Source organism: Moschus berezovskii, chromosome 9 (genome assembly GCF_049115385.1).
Source record: "Moschus berezovskii isolate FMDL1 chromosome 9, NW_MosBer_1.0, whole genome shotgun sequence".
NCBI lineage: Eukaryota > Metazoa > Chordata > Mammalia > Artiodactyla > Moschidae > Moschus > Moschus berezovskii.
Window position 1 is genome coordinate 570,401 of NC_142468.1, and position 15,645 is coordinate 586,045.

General features: G+C 39.4%; 1 protein-coding gene across 3 annotated transcripts in view; it reads right to left on the reverse strand.

The window, feature by feature from the left end:
• CTDSPL2 (CTD small phosphatase like 2) overlaps nt 1-15,645 on the reverse strand; it is a 77,548-nt gene that overhangs the window by 45,118 nt on the left and 16,785 nt on the right. For all 3 annotated transcript variants that reach the window (XR_008687260.2, XM_055436241.2, XM_055436240.2), the window contains exon 2: nt 7,074-7,283. Coding sequence is in view for 2 of the 3 variants with exons in the window: in XM_055436241.2 (XP_055292216.1) it covers nt 7,074-7,259 (186 nt within the window). In the remaining variant the exon portion in view is untranslated. The remainder of the gene's footprint in view (nt 1-7,073; nt 7,284-15,645) is intronic.

Below are 15,645 nucleotides of genomic sequence, written 5' to 3' on the forward strand. Positions count from 1 at the left end.
CACTGGAGTGAGATGCCATGCCCTCCTCCAGGGGATCTTCCTGACCCAGGGATTGAACTTGCGTTTCTTATGTCTCCTGCATTGGCAGGCAGGTTCTTTACCACTAGTACCACCTGGGAAGTCCAGTGATACGTGGTATACTCACACAATAGAATGCTATTTGGGGCACAGGAGCGAAAGGGGATCAATTACAGATACATGCAGTAACACAAATGAATCCAAAAACTTTTATGTTGAGGGAAGGAAGCAAGACATGTTATATGCACAGGTAACTTCAAAGAAGATTTATACAATCTGCAATAATAGAAGATCAATGGTTGTCTAGGATTATGCTGTGAGATGGTCTGCAATACTCCAAGGATACTTTTTGGTCATGGGTGTACAGTTCTGTTAAAATTCATGAAAACATATAATTTAAATCAGTGGTCTTACTGTGTTTCATTATACCCCATAAAATTAACTGTTAAAAAGTCAACGGACGAGATAAAGTGGAATTCTAAAGATAACTAGTTCATCAAAAAGAAGGCAAGGTGAAACAGAGTGAAAAATAGCAAGTGGGATAAATGCAGAATAAATTACAAGATGGGAAACTTTAAACTGAACCATATTAATAACTACATTAAATGTAAACAGACTAAACAAGCTAATTTAAATACAAATACATAGGGTGGGGAAAGGTGTATCAGGCAAATGGTAAGAAAGAAAGCTGTGTGGTTTTATCAATATCAGGCCAAGTACATCTCAAGGCAAATAGTATTACCACAGATGAGAGACATTTCACAGTGGTAATAACTTACACCCAACAATCACAAACGTGTATGCCCTTAAGCCCCTAACAAGAAAGCTTCAAAACACACGCAGCAAAAAACTGACAAATAAATAATCCATGGGCCAAAAGGTAATAAAAATACAGTCAGAATGTATGGGAAAGCAGTACTTTGAAACGCATAGCTTTAAATATTTGAATTAGAAAACAACTGAAGTGTAGTATTACTCATCTAAGCAAGGGGCTGGGAAACTACGGCACAAACGCCAAGTCTAACACACTGCTTTTGTGTGACCAGCAAACCAAAAGCAGTGTTTCTATTCTAACATGGTGGGAGGGGGAGGTGGGAATCAAACGCATGATACTATTTTATGACTCATGAAAATTACATGAAAGTCAAACATCAGCAACCAAAGTCATGCTCATTCACTTATGCGTTATCTACAATGGGAGAGTCGAACAGTAACTGCAATTTCAGACAATACAGTCTGCAAAGACTTAAATATTACTTATCTGAAATATTTACAGAGAAAGTTCACTAATTGCTAAGTTCTAGCTTGTATACACTGGAAAAGTAAGAGTAAACCAAACATAAAGTAGAAGAAAATATTAAAAATAACAGAGAAATCAAATAGACAGTGGAAAGGAAAGAGAAAATGTACAAAGACAGATGTTGGTTCTTTGAAAAAGTAATAAAACTGATAAAGCTCAAAGGGATCAAAACAAAAATAAATTGTTCACATCAGGAGTGAAAAGAAGAACATCATTACAGATCCTACAGAGATTATTAGGTTAACAGAGAAATACTGCAAAAACTTTATATCTAATAACTTGACAACTTCAATGAACAGACAAATTTTTCTTGGAAAACAAGTATGACCAAAATTCAAACAGAAATAGAAAAGCTAAAGAAGTTCATATGAATTAAAGAAATCAAATTTATAGTAAAAAGTTATCCCACAAAGAAATCCCAATCACATTCCAAAAATCCCTCTCCAGAATTCACCACTGAATTCTACTAATAATTTAAGGCTGAGAGAATACTTCGTCAATACAAGCTCTTTCAGAAACAGAGAAGCAGAGGAACAGTTCTTGCTTCATGATACCAGAATAACTCTGATCCCAAAACCTTAAAAGTCTTACAAAGCGAAACTACAGACCAAACCCTCACAAACACAGATACAGAAAATCTTTAAGAACAACAAAACACGGCAGCAAACCCTATCCAGCCACACAAGCTTAATTTTCAGATAAAAAGTTGATGTTCTACTCCTCATTAAAAGAGAAAAATCTGAAGAACATCTCATGAGATGCAGGAAAGTCTTTGACAAAATCCAACATAATAAAATCTTACAGCAAACGAGGAACAGAAGGGAACTTCCTCAAATTGACAAAAGATAACTACGGCAGACATTTAGACATCATACCTCATGTAAACAAACTCTCTTCCCCTAAGATCAGTAACAAGACAAATGTTTGCTTTTACCATTTCGACTAAATGTCCTAGAGGTCCTAACCAATGCAATAATGAAGAAAAAGAAATAAAAAGTCTAGAAATCAGAAAAGGAAATCGTATCTGGTATACGATATGATTATATATGTATAAAACCCTATGAAATCTTAAAGACTATAACAATTAAGTTAACCTAGCAATTTCACATAGTACCCCAGTCAACACAGAAAAATTAATTATATTTATATATACTAGCAACAAGCAAAGGAAAAAACTTAAATGTATTATATCATTTAAAACAGCACCATGAAACACCAAATACCTAAAAACGGAACTAATGTAGTATGTGTAACACCTTCACATTAGTGCAAAAAAATTAAAAACACTTACATTAACACAGAGATGTATCACGGTCGTGAACTGGCAGACTCAATACAGTTAAGATGTACAGCCTCACCAAACGACATATACACGTGACACAGTATTATAATCCCAGGAGGTTTTCTTTGGAGAAATAGACAAGCTAATTCTAAAATTGACATGTTAAGTATAAGGGATCCAAAATAGTATTTAAAATGCTATCTTTTATCTCAGTATCTTAAATACAGTGGTGTTGTCTTTTTCAAAATTTGGGTAGGGGTTGGCAGCTAGTGTTTATTGAGTATCAGGTACTTTATAACCATCATTTAGCATTTTATAAATAAATTAAAAAACTTAGGCCCACTGAATTTAGATAACTTACAATGTTAATTATAACAATAATGATTATAATTAATAGCTTGTCCAAGATAAAACAAACAAACAAATATAACAGTCAATAAACAGTCATTGAGTACGACCATGTGCCCTGGGTTATTCTCAGTGCTTTAAGTTAACACGTTCTTGTAAATGCTGAAGCTTTCAAACCATATGAAGTTGTTATTAGCATCTGTCTATAATATAGGTGAGGAGACTGAGGTACAGGACAGCCAAGGAACTGTGCAGGGTTACACAGCTTTAAGCAGCGACACTGTAACTGAAGCTGATACACCTGGTTTCAGGGCCTACCGCCTCAACTGCTATGCACTCCCACCTCTCCCAGCAGTGACAACGCTGGGAGGTAACCCAGGTACAAGTTGACTCCGTCTCAAAGTAGTTAGATGGTATCTTCATAGCATCACCTGCCTTGTGTAAGGACTGAAAATTTTCTTGATGAAAGAAAGAATTGAGTCTTTCTATGCTACTGACTTGGTCATTTATTTATATTCTATCATCAGCTCAAAGTTTGAAGCTTATTCTGTCTAGGAAAAATCTTTACCCTAGTACATTTTCACGAATCATCAGTTTTTCTGACTGGGTGATAGACTACTTCTCTTATTTCTACAAGGGTCCTTTTTAAATCCAAGTTAGAAAATTTCTTATGCAGCCACTGGTTTCTTTGGTTCCTTTTCTTTCTCTTCTTTTGAACTTTTAAAATTATATGGTTGAAACTGAACTTCATAGGCAGGTCCCGCTTTCTCCGAGCTGTCTTCCTTCTCAGGTGTCTGACACTGCTCTCATGCCTGTCTTATGACTCAGGCTTTTTGAAACTTGGTCTCTGCATATCAACCAGGCTTTCTGCTCTTCTTTACTGTTACGATTTCTAGTTGGAAGTAACAGTTAGAACTGGACATGGAACAACACACTGGTCCCAAATAGGAAAATGTGTACGTCAAGGCTGTATATTGTCACCCTGTTTATTTAACTTATATGCAAAGTACATCATGAGGAACGCTGGGCTGGAGGAACCACAAGCTGGAATCAAGAATGTCGGGAGAAATATCAATAACCTCAGATAGGCAGATGACACCACCCTTATGGCAGAAAGCAAAGAAGAACTAAGGAGCCTCTTTAGAGTGAAAAAGTTGGCTTAAAGCTCAACATTCAGAAAACTAAGATCATGGCATCCAGTCCCATCACTTCATGGCAAACAGGTGGGGAAACGGTGGAAACAGTGGCTGACTTTATTTTGGTGGGCTCCAAAATCACTGCAGACGGTGACTGCAGTCACAAAATTAAAAGATGCTTACTCCTTGGAAGGAAAGTTATGACCAACCTATACAGCACAGACATTACTTTGCCAACAAAGGTCCGTCTAGTCAAGGCTATGGTTTTTCCAGTAGTCATGTATGGATATGAGAGTTCGACTATAAAGAAAGCTGAGCGCTGAAGAATTGATGCTTTTGACCTGTGGTGTTGCGGAAGACTCTTGAGAGTCCCTTGGACTGCCAGGAGATCCAACCAGTCCATCCTAAAGGAGATCAGTCCTGGGTGTTCTTTGGAAGGACTAATGTTGAAGCTGAAACTCCAATACTTTGGCCACCTGATGCAAGGAGCTGACTCATTTGAAAAGACCCTGATGCTGGGAAAGATTAAAGGCAGGAGGAGAAGGGGACGACAGAGGATGAGATGGTTGGATGGCATCATCGACTCAATGGACATGAGTTTGGGTAAATTTCGGGAACTGGTGATGGACAGGGAGGCCTGGTGTGCTGCGTTCCATAGGGTCGCAAAGAGTAGGACACAACTGAGCGACTGAACTGAACTGAACTTCTAGTTTGAATGACTGCTAGTATTCTTGCCAGTTTAGTATCACTGATCCATTTTTATTAACATTTTGCTAATAAGTTTTAATCTGTACTCTAGCCCTATAAAAGTCATTAGAATACTTAGATAACTTAATAAACATATTGTTCATTTAAGAGGTGTATATTAGTTTACTATTAACATAAATACATAGTAAAACATATTATTATGAAAAATAATGCATTATTAAGAAGATGGTTTAATAACAATTTAGATAAGAGTTAACAGTTAGAAGCCAGTAAAGGCTTCCCAGGTGGCTCACTGGTAAAAAATCTGCCTGACAATGCAAGAGATGCAGGTTCGATCCCTAGGTTGGGATGATCCCATGGAAAAGGAAACGGCAACCTACTCCAGTATTCTTGCCCAGGAAACCCCATGGACAGAGAAGTCTGGCGGGCTATAGTCAATGGGGCTGCAGAGTCAACACAACTTAGCAACTAAACAACACAACAGCATAACCTCATTAGGAGTAATAAATGACAAAATACTCTTAATTTACTTCTAACAAAAGGATATTAGATGGGAAAAGAAACAGTATACTCTGATTTCAGTAAGGCATTCAAATACTAATTATCACAATAATCTTACTGAATATAATAATGAAATCTGGGATGAATTAAATGAATTTGTACCTGTGGTGAAAACCTTGCTCAAAAATATTAATTAATGAATAACATTAGTTTGCAAACAGGTTTTTATTGGCCCCATCCACTAACGGATAGGCATTAATAACAAAATTTTAGTTTTTGGCTTAAAAAAAATAACTGACAACCCTGTTTTAACTGACATGGGCAAAAATCTGCTGACCAACAAAGAACTAAAACTACTAAATGAAGAAAAAAAAAAAAAAGAAAGCAAAGCATGAATAACATGAACAGAAGTCAAAAGACACAGGAAAAAAACCCAAAAGACTTATTTTCATTTCTGGTTGTCACCTTTCAGGAACAAGGCGACCAAGAGACAGTTGACCAAGATGCTAACCTCTTATCATATAAAGCCACATAACGAACACGAGAACTATTCAGCCAGGACACTGACGGAGTGCTTGCACTAGCCCAAGGAGAAAAGGAACACGTGGGAAAAGTAACGGGCAGGCACATTTTCTTCAGGATGAGGAAGAACTGCACGATAGTTAGAGCTGTTCAGAGAATGAACGTGACACGGTGATGTTCTTATCAACAGGGCGAGGACAACCCAACAGAAATTTAAAGATTCAGCAATTCTTGTTTCTGAAAGGAAGTTTATCTTTTTTATACAATAATACTAGAATTACTTATGGGCCTATGTAAATTAACTCAAAGAAACTTTTAAAAATTATACTTAAAATTAGCAAAAGAAATCTATCATTATGAAAAAATAACATTTTACTTTTCTACTTACCAAAGTGACAAATTTACACTATAAGAAACTTATCATATATAATAATCCAAAGTAAGAACACAATAGTAGTCAACAGTGATAATAAAAATCAACATACAATGAATAATAACACTATTATTTACAGAGCGCATTAAAACTTCTCAAACTGCTTTTCCACCTGTTCGCCCTCTAATCTGAAGACAACTCCGAGGCAGACAAGGTAGTTAGTATTAGTCCCATTTTACCGCCTTCTTGAGGCTAAGAGGGGAAAATGACTTTCCTCAGAGTTCAAGTTGGTCCAGAGTATGAAGTATGAATCTAGAGCTTATGCCTCCTGGTTAGTGTCCTTTCTTTCTTTCTTTTGCCACATGGCCAGTGGGGTCTTAGTCCCCCAACCAGAAACTGAATCTAGGCCCACGGCAGTAGAAGTGCCAAGTCTTAACCATGGACCTCCAGGGAATTCCCCATTCTTTAATAACTTTGTTCTCCCTTCAATGAATAAAACAGTTTCATTGTACAACTGTTAGAATTCAGACAGATAAATCATCTTCCTAATTAGACAATGTATCAATATTAACAAGAAACTTTAACTTATGTTTGAAATGAATAAAAAAATTAAAAGAAATAACTCAAGTAAATGACTAAGAAAAAATTTCTTTTACTTCCCATAATACTGAGCTGAAAAAACAGAAGGCTAACTGTATCAGTTAAGAACAATACTGTTTTCTTGACCGACCATTAAATATTTTACACGTAAATACTCAACCCCAAAATGTAGACACACTTCGTTAAATGGGACTCTAGCAATATTAGATTTCTCATCTTTATATGCTTAAAGAAAACAAGCTAAGTTTCATTTTTAATGATGTAATTAACAGGTGAAACCGTTACTTTGGGTGTGCTTCCTTTAATGAATTTTTTAATTGAAGACAGCAAGCCGCTTTCATTCTTCGGTGGTTTTTCTCCTCCTGAAGGCAGGCTATCATCAACCTCTGAGTATTTCCTCTTTGCTCTGGCAGTGCGTTGTGTTTGGATTTGATTTGATTGCTGAGAAGCTTTCCGTGTTCTCAGCCTCATCTTTTATGGGTGCCACATGTAAAACTATAAAAGAAAAATAATACAGGTTATTAAAATTAAACCTAGCGTACCCATATGTGCCCAGTTTACATAGGTTTGTGGAATCTTAGTTTCCCTGACGGGGATCAGAACCAGGCCCTCGGCAGTGACAGTGCAGAGTCCTAACCTCTAGACCACCAGAGAATTCCCAAGAAACTAACTTTTTAATTGAAAGCCATAGTGCTTTGAATTTTATTACATTCTTCCACATAACCTTCCCACAACTTCTGAAATACTATACCCTGTGATCCAAAGAGTGTGCGCGTCCCTTTCAGAAAACTATACTGCCTCCAACCTTGCTGCCACTGTCAATCATGTAATCACTCACTCATTCAGCAAGTATTTACCGGGTAAGTGAGCACCTGGTCAAACGAGAGAGAGGCTTTCACCCTCTGGAGATCACACCGTAGTGGAGAAAACCCCTAAGTCACTGAATGAGTTAGCTCCAAGAACACAATGCTAATAATCAACAAGTACACAGGGTGACAAGAATGAGTCAATCATTTTTCAGGATTCAATCTTACCATATATAACGATCCTTTAAAAACCAAACTCATTGGGCTCAAGCTGCTGGAGGAGAGGGATGGTGCTCATCTTCTGCGAGAGCACCAAAACTCCAACTAGCCGCTGAACCACCATGGACAGGAGGACGCTGGAGCCACCAGGAAAAGACGCCCCATGTCCAAACACAAAGAAGAAGCCACAGCGAGACGGTGGGAGGGGCACACTCACAATAAAAGCAAATCCCATGCCCACCGGCTGGGTGACCACAAACTGGAGAACAATAATACCAAAGAAGTCCTCCCACTGCTGAAAAGGTTCTGAACCCCACGTCAGGCTTCCCAGCCTGGGGGTCCAACAAAGGGACTGGGAATCCCCAGGGAATTTGACCTTGAAGGCCAGCAGGACTTGTTTATAGGACTTCCACAGGACTAGGGGAAACACAAACTGCAGTCCTGGAGGGCACAAAAAATCGTGTGCACACCAAGACCCAGAAGAAAGGAGGAGTGACCCCACAGGAGACTGAACAAAAATACCGACTGGTGTTGGAGAGTCTCCTGTGGGGGTGGGGGTTGGCAGGGGCTCAGCACAGAGATGGGGTGCTGGCAGCAGCAGGTGGGGCATAAACCCTCCTGGAAGTCACCACTAACCCTACCACAGAGCCTGTAGAACCCAGGGTCAAACGACTACCAGGGAGGGAGTGAAACCCCACCCATCAGCAGATAACAGGGCTAAAGTTTTACTGAGCAAGGCCCTGCCCACCAGAGCAAGGCCCAGTTTTTCCCACCACCAGTTCCTGCCATCAGGAAGCTTACACAAGCCTCTGTGCCTCCTCCATTAGAAGAAGTAAGAACCACAGTCCCACAGTGGCTCAAACAGAAACCGCAGTATCAAAAATTAATTAGGATCAAAAAGCAGAAAGTTATGTTCCAGATGAAGGGACAAGATAAAATCCCAGAAAAACAACTAAATGAAGTGGAGATATGCAACTTTCCAGAAAAAGAATTCAGAATAATCATAGTGAAGATGATCCAGGATCTTGGGAAAACAATGGAGAAAAAATATTTACCAAAGACCTTCAAGAACTAAAGAACAGAGATGAACAGTACACTAGAAGGAACAGAATAACTGAGGCAGAAGAACGGGTAAATGACCTGCAGGACAGAATAGTGGAATTATGTCACAAAACATAATATAGAAAAAAAAAAAAAGGAAAGAAACGAAGACAGCCTAACAGACCTCTAGAACAACGTTAAACACAACAACATTCACATTACAGGGGTCCCAGAAGAAGAGAGAGAGAAAGGACCTGAGACAGGAATAGTGGAATTATGTCACAAAACATAATATAGAAAAAAAAAAAAAGGAAAGAAACGAAGACAGCCTAACAGACCTCTAGAACAACGTTAAACACAACAACATTCACATTACAGGGGTCCCAGAAGAAGAGAGAGAGAAAGGACCTGAGAAAACATCTAAAGAGATAATAGCTAAAAACTTCCCTAAGACGGGAATGGAAATAGTCAACCAAGTTCAGGAAGCACAGAGAGTCCCAGGCAGAGTAAACCCAAGAAGAAACACACTAAGACGCATAGTAACCAAACTGACAAAAGTTAAAGACAGAGATAAAAGATTAAAAGTAACAAGGGAAAAATGACAAATAACAGACAAGGGAACTCCCATCAGGCTATCAGCTGATTTTTCAAGAGAAACTCTACAAGTCAGAAGAGAATGGCATGATATATTTAAAGCGATGAAAGGGAAGAACCTACAGCCAAGAATGCTCAGATTTGATGAAGAAATCAAAAGCTTTCCAGTCAAGCAAAAGATAAGAGAATTCAGCACAACCAAACCACCTTTATAGCAAATGCTAAAGGAACTTCTCTAGACAGGAAACAAGAGAAGGAAAAGACCTACCTAGAGAAAATAAACCCAAAACAATTAAGAAAACGGAATAGATCAAATGAACCAACCAAAAGACAGAGGCTGGCTGGGCAGATGAAAACATGTGCATGCATGCACTTTCACTTACCACGTCACTGCTTGACCACCCCCCCCATTCTTTGTAATTATTTTATATTGTTAATCATGGTCCCATTATGGCTTGCAACTGTAATTACCTTCTACTTTTTGCCAGGCTGTTGATTGTGAAAACTGACAAATATCTTTTACTACTGTGATTATGGAACTATTACTCACTTAACACTACTGCATCATGACTGGTCAACAGAAAAATGGCAGAGCTCTCTACCACCCAGAGCTATTATTTAACAGAAACACCTGTGATCACTTTTTAAAATCCAGATGCATATCAGAATTATCTTGACATCTTTTGAAAACTACAAATGTCCAATTACTGATTTTTTTTCCCCAGAGTTTCAAACACGTTTCTCGTGAGCAGCCATGTTTAAAAACAACTGGGCCACATGCTGGTCTCTCGTCCGCTCGTTTCACTTTCTCTGTTTCATGTTCGGTGGTCGCGTTTCACTTAGTTTATGTTTTCCAGTTTCTCCATCTCTCTTTTTTATTGATGTTCTTTCTCAACCTTTATCAAGCATAGTAGAAAAGCTCTGTACAGATATATATGAATAATATATACAACATATGTATTTTAGAAACTTATGAATTTTTGCCTAACTACAAACTTTGTGACATTTTGATTCCACTTGTCTGACTTAGTATGAATAGAATGCTAAATTTCTAATTTAAAAAAACAGATGTGCAACAAGCAACAAAGGTCTATTGTACGGCACAGGGAATTACAGGCACTATCTTGTGAAGTGAAGTGAAGGCCGCTCAGTCGTGTCCGGCTCTTCACGACCCTGTGGACTATACGGCCCATGGACTCTCCAGGCCAGAATACTGGAGTGGGCAGCCGTTCCCTTCCCCAGGGATCTTCCCAACCCAGAGATCGAACCCAGGTCTCCCGCATTGCAGGAGGATTCTTTACCAGCTGAGCCACCAGGGAAACCCAAGAATACTGGAGTGGGCAGCCTATCCCTTCTCAGTAGATCTTCCTGACCCAGGAATTGTACCAGGGTCTCCTGCACTGCAGGCAGATTCTTTACCACCTGAGCCATCAGGGAAGCCAACCTTTCAAAACCTCAGATTATCTCCATTTGCACTTGCAATTCCCAGCCCCTTTCAGTGTTTTTCAGATGGCTGCCACTGTTTCAGCATCAAATCCAAACTGAAAACATCTAGGCACGGCATTATCCAATAGAACTTTCTGCAACGATGGAAACACTCTGTGTCTGCACTGTCCCATACGGCAGCCACTAGACCCAGGTGACAGCCAAGCACTTAACATGTAACTGGTGTGACTGAGGGACTGAATTTTTAATTTCACTTAATTTTTACTAATTTAATTTTAAATAGCCACCTGTGCCTAGTGGCTATCATATTAGAGTGCCTGTCTAGAGGACGACTCTTGTAATAACCTACATTGGAAAATAATTTCAAAGACAATACACACGTGTAAGCACAGCTGCATCACCGGGCTGCACACTTGAAACAGTGTACGTCCATCAAAGCTCAGTGAAACACGTCAAGGAAAACACTCACATCAGAAAGAAAATATGAGGGCGTCAATGTGAACTCTCCCATTTTACTGATGAGAAAACTAATGACTGGCAAAGCTGTCCCAAGACTCAGTAGTTGAGAATATTCCCTGAATTAGAATTAAACAGACGATTGAGAATAGCATGAAAACTACTATGCTAAGAGTTAAGAGATGTTACTTCTAATCCTACCTCAATCATCACTAAACTATAGCCCCTTAACTATTTTTTCCCCTGTATAATGAATACATTCATCTTGACGCTCAAAATGAAAGTGGATTTAGAAAAGGCTGTAAAGTGCAGAGACCATACAACTACTCACAGCAGTCACTGCAGTCCTAGAAAGATCTGACCCGTCAGGCACGCTAAACTCCTAAAGGTACAGAAATTCTTGGCAAAGAGTGGGGTCTTACAGACAAATTAGGAAGCTGAGGACATGATGTCTTTAATAACCCAACACAATGTCCACAGAAAACGAGTCAGGGTGCCTCCCTTGTTTAAAATACAGAAAGTGTACACACACGCACACACAAAATCTATTTCAACCAAAAACCCAATCTCAAAGGCGTCACCAGAAGAATACTAAAATATCTTTCCAAATAACCATATTTTTCACCTGCTCAGTTTTTAAGTTGTCATCCCCAAATAAAATAAATAGTGCCTTTTCCCCTAAAGAGTCACTGTGAACTTCTAAAGGGATTTACTCAAGGCATGTATTACTTAACTCTGTTTACAGTGTAAAATTTTTAATTTCTTTGTTCTTCAGCACAGCACTCCGTAGAAAAGGAAAATTCCCATATAGCAAACACATAAGGGAATTTTTCACAAAGTTGTTTGTATTCGATTAATTTTTTTAAAAATATTTTCAAAAGTATCTATGAATGAACCTATCTTAAATCCAGAATCATTCAACAAAAATGAAATTCAGACATCAATATCCACCACCATGCTCACTGGTTTCTGTCACTGTATAGCAAAACCAGCCTAAGACAACATGTAAATGAATGGACATAGTTGTGTACAAAGCAAACAAGCAAGTGTTTAAAAGCAGTCAGTCAGTCCACGGGCAGTAGTCTGCAGACATGCACTAAGTGAATTTATAACAGAAAATTAGACTATTCTAAATTTTTCAATAGCAATGCTTCATGCCAGATGAAAAATGGAATAATATATTTAAAATAAAATAATCAAGGGAAAAAGATACAAACCAAAGATTTTATATTCAACAAAAACAACTTGCAAAAATAATGGCTATGGACAAACTATTACCAATATGCAAGAATTCAGGGAATACTGTGCTCAGGGAATCCTTCCTGAAAAACTTAAATAAGCACTTCAGAAAACCAAATTGACTACCGGTATTCCTTTAGAACCAATGGTGATTGTCAAACAGGAAACATATAACTACTCACAGTTATCGAGCATGTTAATAGCTATATTCTCTGACAACGTAAATGTAGATTCACTCAGCCATTTAAACATGAGGGAGAGACTTCCCTGGTTGATAGGATGCCACACTTCCACTGCAAAGGGCACTGATTTGATCCCTGGTAGGGAAATTAAGATTCCATATGCCACCCAGCACCGCCAAAAAAGAAAGAAAGAAAGAAAGGGAAGAGTGGGGAGAGCACCGCCAAAAAAAAAGTATATAGTGCTTCGGTAATCATACATATTATCTTCAAATCTTCCAGTACTGGTATTGCTGCTTTGAAACTGCTATGAGATTAGTTTAATTAATACTTTGATTTCTAAGTCCAAGTCTGTTATCTACTAGGTTCTTGAGAACCAAGACACGGTATGGAACAAAACAACAGGGATGCAAAACAGAAAAGTTAAAATAAAGTTCCTCAAATTCTGACTATGGCCAAGTTATGATGTCAAAAAATCCTGTCCACAAAAAGCAACAATACAATTGGACAAATGACAAGTATCAGTTCAGTTCAGTCGTGTCCAACTCTACGCGACCCCATGGACCGAAGCACGCCAGGCCTCCCTGTCCATCACCAACTCCTGGAGCTTACTCAAACTCATATCCATTGAGTCAGTGCCTTTAATCTTTCCCAGCATCAGGGTCTTTTCAAATGAGTTAGCTCTTTGCATCAGGTGGCCAAAGGACTGGAGTTTCAGCTTCAACGTTAGTCCTTCAAATGAACACCCAGGACTGATTTCCTTGAGGATAAACTGGTTGGATCTCCTTGCTGTCCAAGGGACTCTCAAGAGTCTTCTCTAAGACCGCAGTTCAAAAGCATCAATTCTTTGGTGCTCAGCTTTCTTCACAGTCCAACTCTCACATCGATGCACGACTACTGGGAAAAACCATAGCCTTGACTTTGCCGACCAAGATCCGTCTAGTCAAGGCAATGGTTTTTCCCGTGGTCATGTATGGATGTGAGAGTTGGACTGTGAAGAAAGCTGATCGCCGAAGAATCGATGCTTTTGAACTGTGGTGTTGGAGAAGACTCTTGAGAGTCCCTTATACTGCAAGGAGATCCAACCAGTCCATTCTAAAGGAGATCAATCCTGGATGTTCATTGGAGGGACTGATGCTAAAGCTGAAACTCCAATACTTTGGCCACCTCATGAGACGAGTTGACTCACTGGAAAAGACTCTGATGCTGGGAAAGGTTGGGGGCGGGAGGAGAAGGGGACGACGGAGAATGAGATGGCTGGATGGCATCACCGATTCTGTGGACATGGGTTTGAGTGTACTCCGGGAGTTGGTGATGGACAGGGAGGCCTGGCGTGCTGTGATTCATGGGGTCGCGGAGAGTCGGACACGACTGAGCGACTGAACTGAACTGAACTGACTAGACGGACCTTGGTTGGCAAAGTAATGTCTCTGCTTTTTAATATGCTGTCCAGGTTGGTCATAATTTTCCTTCCAAGGAGTAAGCATCTTTTAATTTCATGGCTGCAGTCACCATCTGCAGTGATTCTGGAGCCCAAAAAAATAAAGTCTGTCGCTGTTTCCACTGTTTCATCTATTTGCCATGAAGTGATGGGACTGGAAGCCATGATCTTAGCTTTCTGAATGTTGAGCTTTAAGTCAACTTTTTCACTCTCCTCTTTCACTTTCATCAAGAGGCTCTTTAGTTCTTCTTCACTCTCTGCCATAAGGGTGGTGTCATCTGCATATCTGAGGTTATTGATATTTCTCCCGGCAATCTTAAATCCAGCTTGCGCTTCCTGCAGCTCAGCGTTTCTCATGATGTACTCTGCATACAAGTTAAACAAGCAGGGTGACAATATACAGCCTTGACGTACTCCTTTTCCTATTTGGAATCAGTCTGTTGTTCCACGTCCAGTTCTAACTGTTGCTTCCAGACCTGCATACAGGTTTCTCAAGAGGCAGGTCAGGTGGTCTGGTATTCCCATTTCTTTCAGAATTTTCCACAGTTTATTGTGATCCACACAAAGGTTTTGGTAGAGTCAATAAAGCAGAAATAGATGTTTTTCTGGAACTCTCTTGCTTTTTCCATGATCCAGCGGATGTTGGGAATTTGATCTCTGGTTCCTCTGCCTTTTCTAAAACTAGCTTGAATACTTGGAAGCTCACAGTTCACATATTGTTGAAGCCTGGCTTGGAGAATTTTGAGCATGACTTTGCTAGCATGTGAGATGAGTGCAATTGTGTGGTAGTTTGAGCATTCTTTGGCATTGCCTTTCTTTGGGATGGGAATGAAAACCGACCTTTTCCAGTCCTGTGGCCACTGCTGGGTTTTCCAAATTTGCTGGCATACTGAGTGCAGCACTTTCACAGCATCATCTTTCAGGATTCGAAATAGCTCAACTGGAATTCCATCACCTCCACTAGCTTTGTTTGTAGTGATGCTTCCTAAGGCACACTTGACTTCACATTCTAGGATGTCTGGCTCTAGGTGAGTGATCACACCATCGTGATTATCTGGGTCATGAAGATCTTTTTTGTACAGTTCTTCTGTGTATTCTTGCCACCTCTTCTTAATATCTTCTGCTTCTGTTAGGTCCGTACCATTTCTGTCCTTTATTGAGCCCATCTTTGCATGAAATGTTCCCTTGGTATCTCTAATTTTCTTGAAGAGATCTCTAGTCTTTCCCATTCTGTTGTTTTCCTCTATTTCTTTGCACTGATCGCTGAGGAAGGCTTTCTTATCTCTCCTTGGTGTTCTTTGGAACTCTGCATTCACATGAGCACATCCTTCCTTTTCCCCTTTGCTTTTCACTCCTTTTCACAGCTATTTGTAAGGCCTCCTCAGACAGCCAATGGGTTTTGCATTTCTTTTTCTTGGGGATGGGCTTGATCCCTG